Source organism: Diadema setosum, chromosome 19 (genome assembly GCF_964275005.1).
Source record: "Diadema setosum chromosome 19, eeDiaSeto1, whole genome shotgun sequence".
NCBI classification, from domain to species: Eukaryota; Metazoa; Echinodermata; class Echinoidea; order Diadematoida; family Diadematidae; genus Diadema; species Diadema setosum.
The window spans coordinates 32,136,301-32,153,959 of record NC_092703.1 but is presented as its reverse complement, the minus strand read 5'-3'; the positions used below and the strand labels follow the sequence as shown (position 1 = coordinate 32,153,959).

Here is a 17,659-nt window from a genome sequence, read left to right as displayed (position 1 = left end):
TACTCAGAGTAGCTTCATCAGTGGACCTGTCCCTCCAACCATCCAGGGAAATCTATAAAATAATGGTATAGCTGTGGTTAAGATGGGGATTCTGGTTTCTAACCTTTTTTGTGAGATAATCAGAATGCTATTATAAAAAAGCGTACAACTCTAGAAGTAATTCAAAACTTATTTGATGAAAATTGGTTGTGAAGTGGCCGAGATATCTGAAAAGAAGATGTCCTAATGAAAGGTGGGATCAACCTTTTAATTTTGTTTTTGTATATCTTGGCCATTTCAAAACAAATTTGCATCAAGCAAACTTTGAATTCCTCCTAAAATTGTATACTCTTTAGTGGTTTCAAAATATCTAGGAAAAATAAAACCTGAATCCCCCGTCTTCGCATATTCGTATATTCATTTTATTTTCATACTTCTCATTTATTAACGTTACAACAGAAATAATAATACAAGTTCTTTTACCTTGTTAACAATGTGCAGAAAACAAACAATATACATGGTGATAACGGAGCAGTTGTAATGATAACTGGTCAAAATCGAAATGGGGTTGAACAAAGAAAAGTATGATGGGACCTATACATGAAAGCAAGCTTGTTTGGCTGTAGGCCCCGAGTGAACAGTGTTTGTGGAAAAGAAACGGAGAACGGATAGAAGATAAGACCAGGTGATTTAATGGCAAGAAATAAGAAAAGCGGGGTATGCCTTAAAAAAAAAACTATACCAAATGTGTAACTATACTGTGACCGTGCTATCTTTGGTTTCCGGAATAGAGCATGATTTCCATATAAAGGGTACTTTAGGTATATACGCTATAATCTGTTGTTGCATTAAAACTATCACAAGGTTATGATAAGTAAGAAACAAAAAGTAAAATGTATAGCCATTATAATTCACTTGGTGCCTGCCGTCCAGCTCTGGGTAGAAAGTGAGAGAGAGGTAGAGGGAAGGAGGAAGAGAAGGAAACGAAGTAGAGTGCATGGGGAATTGCTAGTGATGAATTCGGAGAGCCTGATGGCAAACCCAAAGTCTCATCCAACAATGTGTCCTATATTAGCAAAATACTTATTCATACACCTAATTTAATCCCAATCAATATCCACCCTTAGGGTATTTCTAGGAATCTGAAACAAGCATGGGGGGGGGGGGTAAACAAGTTTAAGAGTCGCCAGTCTTATCCTCTGCAACACATTGTAATGTGGGGTGTTTTTTTTTTTGTTTTTGTTTTTGTTTTTTGTTTTTTGGTGTGTAGATGTTTATTTACTATGGCTGTATGTGTTGAAAGAAGCTTCTTGTTTTGTGCGTCGACAATTCTTGTTGCTGTATAGAACACCTTCCTCGGCCAAGTCTACACGAAAAGCGACAGTAACGTGCTGCTTGGCGCCCCGAGTTACTCCGGCAGAACTGTGGCTACTAAACTCGCCATGCTCAGAGTGTTCGGGAGAGATCCAGAGTCCAAGGTAAGACAAGTGATTCTGCTATCAACACCAGAAACGCAACTCGTTACTCTACACACAAGTGGTATCCCTTACACTTGTCCTGTATTTATCCCTATTTTCATGTTTTAAACTTTCTCTCTGTTCTCATTATCACACCTCATGAGGTGGTGTATAACAACTGACGATATTAATATTTCTTTTTCTTTTGTCTATGTATTTCCGAAGTTGTACCTTTAAAAGTAGCAATATTAACGGCACTAGATATTTCCAAAAACAAAAAAGCCCCCCCCCAAAAAAAAACCACAACAACAAACAAATAAACAAAAAACAAAAACGAAAACAAAAACAAAACAAGACAACAACAACAACAACAACAACAACCACGCCGCTACACTTCGTACCCTCACCAGTCTGCGTTTTGGAACAAAATAAGATTTAATGGAAGTTCTTCCGAATTGTCACGTTTTATGTCTCTGCTTACTGTTTTATTACACATTGACATGCAGGTGGTTTACATCGCTCCTCTGGTGGCGATGGCTGTCAGACGGTTCACCGACTGGAAGTCTCGATTTGACAAAAAACTCAACAAAAGGTAACTATGAAACTTTGATATTATAGATGTAACATCTTGTCTCTTTCAACCCCCTGTATTGCATAGTAATGGATCAACGTCCAAACGTTGTATTCTTCTATGTATTAAAATGTTTATTTGCGATAGCATTTTTATTGGAAATGAAATAAAAATGAAATGAAATACTGGACTTGACTTTGTTTAATCGCGTTTTTCCTCATCAGAGTACGCATGTTGCATGGTGACGTCACCTCAGACGCAAGCTCCACCCAGATCGCTGACGTCATAGTGACGACAGCGGCGAACTGGGAAGCAGTAAGCCGCACGTGGGAGACTGTCAAGGATGTCTCACTCATCATCCTCGATGGTCTTCAGTTCCTCGGTATGACGCTTCATCTTTCGTAACCATGGTAACACATTACATGCCTTTGGTTGATACCGTGCGCTAGCTGTTAATAGGGGTCGGTATCATATTCTTGCCCGTTTTCAGGAAAGCGTATCTATCGCTAGGACCACATAATTTCTCTAAACTGTTAAGTAGTGGTGAAGTAGAATGGTTCTCATTTGATAAACCTACCTGATGTTCTTCAATTCCTAATAGGGCATAGAAATTTTCCAGAAAATTATATACTGCTTTTTCTAGTCAGTTACTGGAGTAGTTTTTTACTTTTTCTTAAAATGATGATGTCATACTTTTTTTCAGGTATTTCTAGATGGCTCAAAATGGCAATGTAAAGATTAATACCAAATAAAACAAAAAGATGTGGAATTGTGCATTCAGGATTTACGAGTTGATATTTTCCGTACTTTTTAAAAAATACGAAAGGATAAAGCAGTGATAACACTAACGAGTACATGGTTATGTGATCCAATACAGTAGAACGATATGTAGAAGAGATATGACATGTATGATGCATGGTCCGTCAAATTGTATTTATTTATTATATATTTATGACTTTGCTTGCAATAATTATATCTTTTATGGTATTCCTTCATAAATTTGTACAATTAGTCTTCGAGAAAATTCCTAATCAATGATAAGAGCATGGGGTCCATTGGTTAATACATCAGATATGAAATTATAGAATCATGTCGTCTAAAGCCTCGCTCATTGATTGTGATGTATACATACACCGTATTCAGAATTACCGCGGATATACGACTCATACGAGTTTATTTCCATGCATTCATTCATGTCGCAGGTGATGAGTGCGGTCCCATACTGGAGGCTATCGTTGCACGAGCCAAGCGGATGTCCAAGCACACGGGGCGTGTCGTGCGTCTGGTTGGTCTGTCGGCTACAATGGCTAACGCCAAAGATGTTGCCCGGTGGCTAGAGGTGGACGATGTAAGTTTGTGTTGATATATGTAGGTCCCTATACAGCGAAAATTATGTGATAGAATATTTCCACCACCTAAATCTGAAAAGAATTTTTCAATTTCAATTTAACTTTATTTTCGTATTTCTCGATGGAAAATAACAAAATATAATAATACAGAATGTCCAGCTTGGATATATACAAAAAGAAATAGGGATACAAAAATAATACGTAGCGGTCGATGTGTCATTTACAATCAAAGTAAAGAATGCAAAGAGAAATACGAAATGGGAAGAAATATAACCTAAACTTAGACTGGGTTAAAATATGATAATGTTTCTTATCTATCAACCCTGAATCAAACTTCGCTATGTCAGTATATAATATTGGTGTTAATAAATTACTTTTTGCAATGGGACTATCTGAGACACACCTCTGTAAATTTTGTTCCAGCTCCATATATGCACAGAAACAATTGAACATTTGTTTTGGGAATGCGATGTTACTCGAAGGTTTATTGCTCAAATACAGGAAATTATGTTACAGAATCAAACTCAAATTACTAGAAGTGCTTTTATACTTGGTTCTACAGAAAACCCCAAAGTGTTACAACGTGGTTTATCTGTATGCAAAATATTTTACATTTTCTATAAGAAATAAAAACAAATTATTACATTTTAGCCAACGTTGTCAATTTTTAAAGCAAGCGAAGAAAACAGACGAATATAAGTCTGAAAACCTAAAGGTTTTGTATCTAATATCAATTGGAATCGTATTCATATTATTTAGACGTTTTGTAGCTGCCTGTCAATTTTGTATTATTTGTCATTGTTTATTGTATGTGACATTTATTTTGAACCTGATGTTTAAAGGGTGTGTACAGTTCTGGTCGAGGTGAGGATTTACCTTTTAACATTTTGCGAGATATTCAGAAACCACTCTATGAAATGTCAAAGAGCATGCAATTCTAAGGGGTATCAAAAGTTTATTTGATGAAAATCGGTTTTGAAATGGCTGAGATATCCAAAAACAAGGTGAAACAAAGAGATCCTAATAAAAGTGTGGTCTGTCGCGTTTTATTATTATCACTTTTTTGTGTATCTCAGCCATTTGAAAACCAATTTTCATCAAATAAACGTTGAATCCTTCTTAAAATTGTATGCTCTTTCATATTTCATATGAGGTTTCTCATTATCTCACTTAGGAATGTTCAAAACATGAGTCCCCACCTCAACCAGTACTGTACAGTCCCTTTAAGTGAATACAATTTATTTGTTAAAAAAAAAGTTTGCGTTAATGATTATATCATATAACACCTCTTTACAATTCAAAGGTACATTGTAGGCCTGCCACTACGGGGAATATATTTCATTAATTTTATCATTATCATTATCATTATGGGGGGCGCGGACGGAAGGGATTATGGGCTATAGTATAATAACGTGATGTGGTCACTCGTTATACATCATGCAGTATCATGGTACGAATAGTTTATATCAGGACAGCACGTTTTCTTAAAACCTGCGACATATTTTCAAACTTTCAATTTGGATTTAGGGAAAATCACAGCACAACACACGCACTACTCGCCCTCATCGACAAAGTCACACACGCACTCGAAACATTTTCACACACAATAGGTATCTTCTTGGACTTCTCCAAGGCCTTTGACACGATTAACCATGGAATACTTCTCGCCAAATTATCCCATTATGGCATACGTGGAAAGGCATTGGAGTGGTTCACGAGTTACCTATCAGAAAGATCCCAATTTGTACATGTCAACGGCTTTGACTCTCAAAATAAAACAATTGCATGTGGTGTTCCACAAGGGAGTTTACTAGGCCCACTGTTATTCATTATTTATATCAATGATTTTCATAGATCCTCGGAGAAACTATCACTCATATTATTCGCGGATGACTCTAACCTTTTCTTTTCCCACCCTGACCCAAATATCTTAACAAGAACAGTAAATGAAGAATTGAAAAAGGTCATACAATGGATATACGCAAATAAATTGTCACTAAACATTCAAAAAACAAAATTTATGCTTTTTAGTAACTCTTTAGATAGGCTCCCAGGCAATATAACATTTGATACTACTCCCCTAGAAGAAGTTTCTTCCTTTAAATTTCTTGGTGTTTGTATTGATAACAAGCTTTCATGGAGGAGTAATATTAATAACATATGTAAAATTATTTCACGTAATATTGACGTAATGAACAGATTAAAATATTATCTTCCTTCATCTGCCACCGTGTCTGCATTATTAACTCTTTATTCTAGTTTGATATTACCTTATTTAAACTACGGGATTCTTGCTTGGGGCAATACATATCAGATATTACTTGATAAACTTTTTTTTTATTGCAAAAGAAAGCGCTCAAAATTGTTTTTTTAATCTACCTACCCGAGAAAATACGGATGCTTTGGTTTTTTTTTACCATAAAATACTAAAAATAAAAGATTTGTATGTGGTCCAACTTGGCCAGTTTATGTTTAATTATAACAGTAATTTTTTACCAAAAATATTTCACGACTCATTTCATCGAAACAGTCATGTACGTAACTATCCCACGCGACGATCCGATGAATTTCATCTTCCATTAATGAGAACCGCACATGCCCAAAGTACATTTCTTTGTCATGTTTATACTGGACCCAGACTTTGGAATAATCTAGAGAGTTTAAAAGATTCCCCTAAATTCGTCACATTTAAATACAATTTCAGAAAACACCTACTCTCTATTTATAATTCTAGATAATTCAAATTGTTTTGATTCATGCTTGAGCTTTCACCTGTCCTGATCTCGCAGCACTTGGCGTGTTCTGTATGCAGACCTCTCTTCTTTCTTCTCTCCTCTTCCTTTCCTGTCTTTTGTTATTCGTAGACTTGTATTGTTACCGTCTTCTCTCCTCTCGGTACTGTCTCGCGTCTTATATGTGTGTGGGTAATGTGTGTACGAGTGTGTTGTCCTTGTCATATTTTCCCGGTACACGTGGTTCAGTGAACAGTGTCCGGGCATTAGCATTGATATTCTGTTCTTATTTTTTCCCCGACCTGCGTATCTCAATATAACTACATGTATATCTTAACAAATGACTTAAATAATATATATCAAATATAATAGCTATAAAAAACCCTCGAATAATAGATTATTTACTCATTATTTATCTAGCAATCCACGTCAAACAAGCTTTGCTTTTTAGTGGATCACTATTTTCCATAATCGAATCTATTTTCCGCACGCCCACGAAGTATATATGTATTGTTCCTCCTAATTATTGTATATGTAAATATAAATATATGTTGTTATATAATTTATCTCGGATACTACATGAATCTTTTGCAAATGTTTGAACAATATTATTTCATGACATGTATACTTTGTACTATGTTTTGATTTTCGTTGATAGGAAATGAACTATGATTGAATTGAATTGAATTGAATTGAATTGAATACGCATAACAAACATATCAGGTGCTGCTAATAAACTAAGCTGTAGGTGACAGCAGGCCACAGGTAGGCAGCAAATCACTCATCTGTTCATGCGCTATATCTATTTGACTACGACGTGTACGATGTGGATTTTCGCTAAAACAGATTTTTAAACGCGCTTTGTAGTGTGGTTAAAACTAACTATTCCTTTGTCAGTGGCTAAGAAAACCATTAAGCAGATCACCTGTCAACTGTAACACGATGAGAGTGGAATCTTTAAACAGTGGAAATGACAATGTTAATTTGTTTTGATTTCCTCCAAGGACGACCTCTTCAACTTCCAAACCGCGGATCGACCGGTGAAACTGAAACTGGACGTGGTAGGGTTCTCCGGCAAACTCTACCATATCCGGATGGCAACAATGAACAAACCCGTGTACAACGGTGAGGACATCAGAAACGGGAAACTTTTTTATAAGTTATCGGAAAATACAAACAGAAAGTTTTTGTATATTCGCCCACATGTACAGAAAAACACTGGATTACTTTGATCAGCGACCGTTTACTTGGCCAATTTGTTTCTTACCATTATTCCCATGTCTCAACTACATGAACGGCGATTTTAGAGCCTGGTCTCACATACACGAAGACTGGTCGCCGACCTTCAGCAACCAAAAATTTCCGGCGACCAAAAATGTCTGGGTACCAAAGCTAACTGGCGAACATCAATAACTAAATCGGCGACCAAACCCCCGAAATTTTGATCGGTGGCTGGTTTGCTGACTGATCATAACGATCGGTTGCAAACCAGTTGCCGATCATTTTCCAAACCATTTGACGACCGAATGAAGAGCGCTTTGCGATCGTTTTGCGAACAGAGAAAAAAAAGTGATGATAAATAGGCGATAGCGCGCAGAAAGGTTTGCAAATGGTCAGCAAATGGTTGGCGATGTCATGAAGACCTTTGGAAATTGGCTGCCAGTTGGGGTGATTTTCGTGTGAAACTCTGCAACAAGTTGGGTATAACTATGAACACAGACGTGCTCTGGAAACAAGTTTTCAGTATTGTTATTGCTGGTCGGCAACCACTGTAGAGGCTAATGGTCAGCTGTCAGTCTTTATTTGGTCAACATTTGGTAGGCAAATGGCTGCCGACCAAAAATTCCCATGGCAATTAAGGACCAGAAATTATATATTCAGTAAATATCGGAAAATACGAATAACAAACTCCAAAATGTGATAACCACTCTTAGAGATAATTCTTTTACATAATAAAAGAAAAGTTAAGGATCCTACAAGCAGCCAAAGTAACTCACAAAAAGAAACTGAAGGAAAAGTGGAAGAATTATTGAGGATATTCTGCACTCCGCTTCTTCCCTCAGCGATCAAGACCACGAAGAAGCGCGTACTGGTGTTTGTGTCATCCAGGAAACAGGCAACAGCCACCGCCTACGATCTCATCGCATTCCTCCGCCACGAGGAGGATCCACAAATGTGGTGCCGCTTGAAGAAAGAAGAGGTAATGTGGTATAATGGTTTACTCGGTTTACAGAGATCAGGCATGATAATCAGCTGATAATGATGATGCAGAAGTGTCGTGGGCGAGTGGATATTAAAGAGCACACTTCTCTGAGTCGGTTTGGGTTCGTTGGGTTCGTCGTTCGAGCCCAACTTATAGCTCGACACATTTGCCCTTCAGCAAGGCACAGTTTTTCCATTTTTCTCTTCTTTCTTTAAAACAACAGCAACAACAAGGCACTTTGTCCACATTGCTGCTCTTTACCCAGGAGTACACTAATGGGTACCCGGTAGGATGAGAATGTTTCTGTTGTTTGATCAGCATGTGCTCGCCTGTAAAATGGCGACTGGCTGGAATGCTCCCCAGGGAATGGAGATTGAGCACTCTCAGCGCTGGTTGGAAGTGCATGTGATGCGTCATGTAGTGACCGGGGTATATAATAGTCTGTAAAGCGCACTGGGATTCTTAACAAGTCTATAATGCGCTGTATAAAAACTAGCTATTATTATCATTCTAACACACCTCATTGTAATAATATTTCTTGGGATGGAAGCTCGAAGAGACATTATGGTTATGATTAATACATTAAGGTGATACAAGATCTTCCTTGCACAACTTTGTGTCTCCTTTTTTCTACTATACTGAATATTCCATTCAATCCGAGTGCTTCACTCCTGACAACACTTGGCACACATTTTCCATACTATCTCCGAAAGATGGAAGCTAATTTATATGTATTATATTGTTCCCATTGTACATCTCTCTGTACATAAATGCGCACCTGTGTCGATCATTTCTTATAGATTGATAACATGGCGGCAAGTGTGTCCGATAAGATCCTTCGTCTGGCGCTGTCCTACGGTGTGGGCGTGTACCATCTGGGTCTTTCAACTGGTGACAGGGAAACTGTGGAGAAGCTGTATCGTGCCAAGCACCTCAAGGTAAGGATCACTTTGGGCTACTTTTGATGGTAGAGTCCACCGGTATTTTTTAATATTACCTCCGCCAAGAAAGGAGGTTATGTTTTCATCGGCATTTGTTCGTTCATTTGTTTGTTTGTCCGTTTGTCTGTCTGCAAAATATCTCAAAAAGTTGAGAACGGATTTGAATGAAGTTTGCAGGCAAAATGATAATGACACAAGGAACAGATGATTATATTTTAGTTGGTTAGTGATCCGGGAAGTTTCGTGATTTTTTAAAAAGGACTCGCTATATTTTGGCAGTAGGGTTAATGAACCTGGAAGTTCAAGCTGCGCGTATAATTTGAGGTTTGTGATACTCGCTCTATAAGGGCGTGCTCTGCTCAGGCGAGACGCTGCGTAGTATCGGTGGGAATGAGCTACTTGGCGGAGGTCTGCGCTCTCAGAGTGCTTTTCTATTTAAATATGTTTTCTCTTCACTCCATCTGACTTTTTCTGTTTACAAAGTTTCAAAGGAGATTTAGCAGCAAGAAGTAAATATTCCTCCATGCACATGATAAATGTGAACGTACAAATCAGTAAGAATTTGAGCTGAATCGCATTTTATTCTTCAACATAATCATGAATCCGGCAATATTGGACATCCAAACTGGCAATTAAAGGTTTATCAAAGGTCGTCACTGGGCCTTGGCTCTTACATTGCTTCAGTAAAACCACCAATGCCTAGTGTGTTTGTGTGTTTATTTTTTGTGCTAAACGAATCATGAATCTGCGAATCTTCTTCATGAAAATAAAATTATATACTTCCTTTAGGAAGTTTCAGTAGTTCATGCATTCTCGAGACAAACAATGATTCCGTTCTTTACACAACACATCTTTACAAGGCGAGGGGGTGTTAGAGTCATAATAATTATAACCATAGCTTATATTTCTAGAGCCTTGCCAAATGTGTGACTAGCATATTTTTTCTTTTAACCTTCAAAATTCTTTTCAACATGAATCCTATCATAGCTCAAAGGTTGAATCGACTGTTTGTTTGTTTTTTAATTCAAGTTCCCTTTTACGTAGAAATCTGATGTCTGATTTCAGTGGGCAATCAGTATTTTATCCGTTGGAATTTCGAAAGTGCACGGATTACGTTGGTGAACTCGATTGGTCAGTCGGTCTTTTTTCACTGTATACACGCCATTTCACTGTGAATAGGTGCTAGTGGCAACCAAGAACCTGGCGTGGTCTACAGATCTTCGAGCTCGTCTCGTCATCATCAAGGGGACCGAACAATACGACACCAGGGCCCAGCGATATGTGGACATGCCTATCACTGGTAAGCAGGGCATCAGCCAAACAGTACAAATCAATGAAATCATAAAACCTCAATGATAATATGAGCCTGCAGTGATGATAACAATGATGATGACAATAACTGACATTATTAAGCCCCAGTCACACATACATGCCGGATCACGCTGGATTTCATCCCGGGTGATCCGGGGAGAGATCCGTGTATAGACGCCTAATAGGCATCCCTGGAGGTCCATGTTAAGTCCGTGGACATCCGGAAAGAATCTGGGAAGATCCAAGATGTGTCTCTTATATTTTCTTTCCACAGACGTCTTATTCTCAAACGCACAATACAAGGCCTCTCTCGCACTGTCAATGGTTATTATCATGTTCAGAAGGGAAATCATTTTGTATTCATAATCTCCTATTGATATCATCTAGCATTTACCGATATGACTCCATGGTCGTACTTCTCACTTGCCATTCGCAATTCATTCATGGATTTCTTCTGGAAATGTAGGCACAATGTTTCCATTGTAATAACATTCACTTTTTTGTTCATTTTTCATACTAGTTTTCTTCATAAGGGGAAGATATTTTTATGACATATTGCATTTTCAATTATGTTTTGCAAGGAGAATTAACATCAAATTTTAAACTATATTTTCTCCCAAACTTTGTGATATACATTGATCGATTATATCATCCAAAATCTGCATTCAGTCTATAAAAAAGGCACACAAGTCCAATTTACGTACCACAGCACAATATTTAGCAGTAATAAAATCATTTTAATTAGTTATTTCTCTTTGTGGTTCAACCTGATTGCTATTAAATGATAAAACTTAATCTTTGAACAATTAGATACAAGTATTAGGCCTATATACTATTAGAGATGATAACTTCATATATACCCAAAGTAATCAATGATAGAACTCTGTTGGTTGGTTGGCTGTTGATTAGTTGAATGATTAATTTCTTGTATAGTCGCGTGCGCAATGGTTGTATGATCCTCGCACGTGTTTTTGTATGTTTTTTTTTTAATTGTTATTCCGGTATCCATTAATGGAGCATAATGCAAGGACAGCCACACTGGGAGGAATAATGTATAATGTCCTGCTCAATTTTCATATAATTCAAATAAGTCAAGCAAAGCGTTACCGGTTTTTTTTTTCATATTTATTCGCAGACCTTCTACAAATGATCGGCCGTGCTGGACGCAACAAGAAGGACGGTCGTGGTACAGCTCTGGTCTTGGTCCAGAATACGAAGAGAGGATTCTACAAAAAAGCTCTGCGGAATCCGGTCACTTTAGAGTCTCGTTGGTGATTAGAAATGGCTCCTGTACAGTAGTCTTACACATAATCTCGGTTTCAAATACAATAGATTAAAAAAAAAAAACACTGACGATAAGAGCAATTATGAATGTAATCAATATCATAACTCACACGTAGACCAAGCTTTCCTGAATCTAAAAGTAAAGTATATAGTTAAACCTCTACAGGAATAGTCTCTTCTTTTTAGAATGGTTCAAAAGCATAAAAGGAAAATAAGAAATGATTTGAGAGTTGAAAAGCAATCGTAATGAAATAATTAGTAGACTTGGGCCCCGTTGCAAGAAAGTTGCAATCAAGTGCAAATAATTGCTAATTTTGAAACAACCATTCTGGTTGGCTCAGGGTCTGCCCTATTAAGAAGACATGCATGCAACAATGATTTTGATTGGCCAGTGACAATCAGTTGCAAGTTGTGTTTAAACGCAAAGTTTCTAGCAACGGGGCCCAGGGCCCTGTTTTATGAAGAGTTAAAATTGATTATAAAGTTGATTTCAACTGTAAGTCTATGGCAACCTGTGTGGTAAGGAAATTTAGAATTGATTTTATCTTTTGATAAAATGGGGCCTAGGCTCTTTCTGGAAAAACTCATTAGGTGGCAAACCTTTACTTATCACATTCGCCTTTCATGAATACTCTTTATATCACCTGCACACCTGCTGTAGTATTTTGTTTGTGTATTAACCGTTATTGTTCAGCCTACCACATTCATAACAAGGAAGACATCTTAATTCGGATGCAGAACAGTTGCAATAACAACTCTACTGTGTGGGATACTAATATGAAATTAATAGCAATTAGATGATGTTGTATAAATGTGTACCAAAAATACGTCACTCGGGGAACCTGCGTCAAATTGTGTGAACTTTTTTCTTTTGTCGAGGAAGAATTAGCAGATCCGAGGACCTTGGATTTCTGCAATATCATTTGTAATGCTTTTCTGTTTATTGTTGTTTTTGTTTTTGCTCCTCACGTTTTGCCCACGTCTAGCCGTGTAAATTGTGCCATATACATGCATCCAGAAACACTGGTAGTTTTCAATTGCCTATATTAATTATGACGTTGTCACTCCTTCGTCAACTCTGTATAGATGTGGGTGTATGTGTGTGCATATATATATATAATCAATATACATATATATATATATATATATATATATATATATATATATATATATATATATATATATATATATTGTGTGTGTGTGTGTGTGTGTGGGGGGGGGGGGGGCTGTTCATCCTTTCCACCCGAGTACCTGGTGACTCGACTTACCCCAGTATTTTCTCCTCGCTTTGATGCATTGCAGGCCAGTAACTAGCAAGACATTTTCTGAGTACGTCAACACAGAGATCGTACAGGGAAACATCAAGACTGAGGGAGACGTGGGGACTTACATGAAGACAACTTTCATGTACACGAGATTGAGAGCGAACCCAAGGTATTGGAACAGATCAAACCTTAAACATTTCGGTGATGTGTCACAACACGTATACGTAAATAACATTTCGGTTTCAACGTGTACAGAATCTTTAATCATCTTATTTAAATTCTTTTTTCCCCCATCTCCTATGTAAAAAGATACAAATTGTCTTTGTCTATCATCTAATCCATTTTTTATGGTATCTTCATAACTGAGCATCTCAAATCAATGAAATTTGGTACTTATGACTGACATTACATGATTTTTTTTTTACTGTCATAGAGCATTTTTCAGGTAATTTTGAGCATGTATATGATCCAATGCATGAAATCATTAATTATCTAATAGTAATAGTCCTATGATAAAGTTATCTAAAAAAGCACGCCCCCATAAAAAGAGACAAAAAAAAAAGAGAGAAATGTTTCTAAGAATCTGTAATAAATGAAGGCCTTCTGCTTGACCGGCGGAACTCTGCATAATCCTCTGGCGTCTGTCCATTGCATAGGTGTATTGATCTTTAAGCCCACATTGCCTTCATAATTTTTTTTCGGTGTTCTCATGTAGCTACTATGGCGCCTCTGATTCAAGTGAGCAAGCTGCGGAGAAATTCATGGATGACATGGTAGACGCCATCCTGGGAGATTTGTCCGACATGGAATTCATCTACAGACACAAGGTACCATGTACATGCTATTTCAAACTTCTATATGCCTCGTGGAAATTGTTGCTCAGTTATATTCGTAAGAAGAGCAGTGATATAACTGGCGTAATTTGATGGGCTTTTATTCATGTAATAATACAAAATAATGTCTTATACAAGATATATTTCTTTTTTTTTTGTGGGTGCACGTCATGAGACCGACACCCAGGAATCATTCAGTCCATGAGTCTAAGCAAACAAGGCCCACGAGACCGACACATTAAGCCCCTTGTTATGATGTCGAACTCATCACTCTCGTGGGCTGTTTTTGCCTAGTGTCGAACTCGTGGGCCTTACTTTGTCTAGTGTCGTACTCATGAGTTGTATGACTTGTGGGCTGTCTGACTCATGGACCCTTTTTTGGATGTCGAACTCGTGAGCTGTATGGCTCGTGGTTGTCGGTCTAGTGGGATCACCAATTTTTTGCTCTTTTCCAAGCATCTAAATATGCCTTTCATTTTACAGAGATTTCTATTTCTTGTTTTCTCTTTTTTTTCGGCAAGTCATAATAACTCAATGCGAGTTGCAAAACCTGCCTCCGTGTAATCCCAAATTTTGTCTTTCGAAATACGTCAGGATGAGGATCGCTCTGTCTCTGCGCTGCCCCTCGGCCGGATAGCGTCTCTGAATCACATACATCACGACACCATTATGATGATCAGAGATCAATTCAAACCAAACAGTTCCGTCCGCGACATTCTCACCATCATCTCGGTATATAACTTTGTCGAAGTTAATTATGTTAGTTTTTTTTCTCTCTCTCTTTGGAGATTCTTGGTGATACGGAAGGATGAACAGCAAATGAATGTGCGACGTGATTTATAAAACAATGAGGTCTTTTTTCTAGGCATTTTTTTATCAGTAAAAATGGCATTTAAGTAAACGTTTATACGCATATTATATTTATGAGAATTGCCGTGTTCGTCGGGCAATCTGTATAAATAGCTAAAGGCACTGCTTATAAATGTTTCCAGTTTGACAAATTTGAGCTGCATCATGGTCTTTAATGCTGTATACCAGAGTCTCTGTTGTGTGAATATGAAGCTATGAAAAAGAAATAAAGTTGCAAATAAATAGTGAATATGCTCCAAAACAATATCATTTAATATCATTGAGTGACCGGATTTACTACATTATTCGATATTCCCCATTGACAGTATTGCTAGAATAAACCATTCTGTGAATGGAGTAGCAGCATTATAATATCAGTTTTTTATATTGACAGTATGATTCTCGTGAAATTACAGTACTGTATGCGAAAGTTTCCTTTTTTTCCCTTTTAGTCAAAATCGAATAGCTTCCCCCTTGTATTCACAGGATGTGTTACACACGTTAAACTGTACGCTTATAACAATATCTTTAAACAACTCTAATACTGACCTCTTCATCATCCAGAAAACCTATGAAACGATAAAAAATATGTAATTACAAATCCTTGCAATGTCCACTCATTTCATCCACTATTTTATGCCGGTTGTGTGGATATGAAGTTTTGCTGTTTAAACCAGCCGTTTCATGTTTTCTGTACAGAAATCCATCGAATTCTCCTCGCTACCGGTGTCATTTGGAGAAGAAAACATGAACTGGTAATACACAAGATTACTTCAGACTTGCTTGAAAAGATTTACAACTCAACTTGCTGACTTGAAATTATGAATTTTTACATGACTGTTGATACACTTGGGTTGATACCTTCGTGCCTTTATAGGGATACCTACCCAGTACACAAAATGAGGGTTTCGGTCAATTCGGGGGGGGGGGGGGGGGGGGGGGAGGAGGAGGGGGGAGGGGGGAGAGGGGCATATATAGATGACAGAAAATGATCGCTTTGAAATGCTGTTAACAGCGCCTGGTATAATAGGTCGGGGGAAATGACATCCTCGAAAATTGATTGAAAACAATACTTGAATGTGTTGACCACATACCATTGTAAATGTTTGTCGAAGTATCATATAAACACATTATCATAAATCCTGATATAAAACCATGAAGCATTGTGCGCATCGGGGTACCTCAATTTTGTATCGTTTGCAGTTAGCTCACAATGAAAGTATGTTTCTATATGAGAAGTTAGAAAACATTCTGCCTGTAGATAAACATTGCAAATATTCAATTGTTACGTCATCATGGTCATCCAACCGCTGACTGTTATTTGACTTTGCAATTTAGTATGAACAAAATGATTACTTTCTACTTACTTGGCAAATGTGCTCCTTCTTCTGTTTAAGTTTGATATACGCGACGGTCCAGTTGCAGACTTTGTTTATGTTGTTGTTGTGCATTTGTTGAATCCTTTTAAGAGATTGTTTGTTCTTTTTGTTCACAAACTTAAATGTACAATATGAGGACTCTGTCTCAGGAGGTGCGCTACCCAATCGACGCGCCCAGTACGGATTTCGCCAGTCCCCACACCAAGGCTAACCTCCTTCTTCAGGCGCACATTGGTCGGCTGGCCCTGCCGTGCACGGATTACGAGTCGGACGCGAAAACTGTGCTAGAACATTCCGATAGGATTCTTAAGGTAAAAATGACCAATCACCTGTCAACTTGGTTTTTATTCAGCGGAGCAGCTCCTCTACTGAAGTTCTCGTTTCAGAGCTAGGGAAATGGCGAAATGAGGGGGTGGAATGATGTTATGGTTGTGACATCCGCCATCGTTTGTTTATTTTTTTGTTTGTTTGCACAGGACAGAAACACTCACATTACTAGCGCCGAACGAAAGCTCCTGACGGAAGGTGTCGGCCCGCGCTTTTAAACTGAATATAAAATGCGCGTGATGCATTCATGAGATAACAAACAAACAAACAAACAAACCACAGCTTATCTTTACACATACTGATGAATGACATAAATGTGTTCGAACTGAGATACTATCTGGTATTGTGATTACTGCTTCCTGTCACCTATAGGCACTGGTGGAAATCGCAGACCTGTGGAAGTGGTATCAGACAGCCATGAATGTTATGTACCTCACCCAAGCTGTCGTCCAGGCCCAGTGGAGCAGCGAGAATTCTCTTCTCACCTTACCCAATGTCTTCCAATCCGTGCTTCCCTTCTTCGTGCATAATAGGTGCAAATACATTTACTCTTTTTTTCTTTGTCTGGATTATAAAGATACTCAAACGTGTTTTACTGCACATATCCTTTACAAGACAAACGTGTGTCTGTGAGTTACTGTTTCTATAAATTGTGATACTGCGTCGCATTTCAAATTGCTGTCTGATATAGGCCTACACACTATAAGCCCAAAGTATTCATTCCGCGTGTATACGTGTTTGACACCCGATATGCTGTTTTCTATTAAAAACAACAACCTAGACTCAAACCGAATTGTCCATCAGTTTAGGGGCTATTTTCAAGAAGTCTATTTTATTTGTACTTGCAAAATGGGAGGCGGTGCATGTAATTAGCAGTTATATCATTATTTTATCTTAGATGTTAGATGAAGTCATATTTCGCAGTCGTTTGAATACAAGATTCAACTGTGTTCTCCGTGGTGACTGACATTTTTCACGATTCAGTGTGGCCAATGATATTGCACAAGATAATTTTACTAGTCAGCAGATTCAATTTGATATTATAGTCCGTGGGATGACCGAAGTGATGTGACGTAAAGTACTGTGATAACGCTTATGTTACCATGGTCAAGAGACTAGGTTTTTTTATTTATTTATTTATTCATTAATTTATTTATTATTTGTTTATTTATTTATTAT

At 37.7% G+C, this 17,659-nt stretch overlaps 1 protein-coding gene and 1 long non-coding RNA gene across 2 annotated transcripts in view; both read left to right on the top strand.

Moving 5' to 3' along the window:
- Positions 1 to 14,350, top strand: part of LOC140242430 (activating signal cointegrator 1 complex subunit 3-like) — a 51,290-nt gene extending 36,940 nt beyond the window's left edge. The window contains exons 17-28 of the mRNA XM_072322167.1: positions 1,326 to 1,457; positions 1,943 to 2,028; positions 2,232 to 2,389; positions 3,210 to 3,355; positions 7,093 to 7,213; positions 8,152 to 8,288; positions 9,092 to 9,229; positions 10,412 to 10,532; positions 11,679 to 11,814; positions 13,130 to 13,261; positions 13,808 to 13,919; positions 14,324 to 14,350. Of these exons, the coding sequence (XP_072178268.1) occupies positions 1,326 to 1,457; positions 1,943 to 2,028; positions 2,232 to 2,389; positions 3,210 to 3,355; positions 7,093 to 7,213; positions 8,152 to 8,288; positions 9,092 to 9,229; positions 10,412 to 10,532; positions 11,679 to 11,814; positions 13,130 to 13,261; positions 13,808 to 13,919; positions 14,324 to 14,350 (1,446 nt within the window). The remainder of the gene's footprint in view (positions 1 to 1,325; positions 1,458 to 1,942; positions 2,029 to 2,231; positions 2,390 to 3,209; positions 3,356 to 7,092; positions 7,214 to 8,151; positions 8,289 to 9,091; positions 9,230 to 10,411; positions 10,533 to 11,678; positions 11,815 to 13,129; positions 13,262 to 13,807; positions 13,920 to 14,323) is intronic.
- Positions 14,351 to 14,530: 180 nt separating this feature from the next.
- Positions 14,531 to 16,444, top strand: LOC140242813 (uncharacterized). Its single transcript, XR_011902154.1, has 3 exons — positions 14,531 to 14,657; positions 15,474 to 15,529; positions 16,290 to 16,444. It is a non-coding gene; the product is annotated as an uncharacterized lncRNA (long non-coding RNA).
- The last annotated feature ends 1,215 nt before the right edge of the window (positions 16,445 to 17,659 follow it).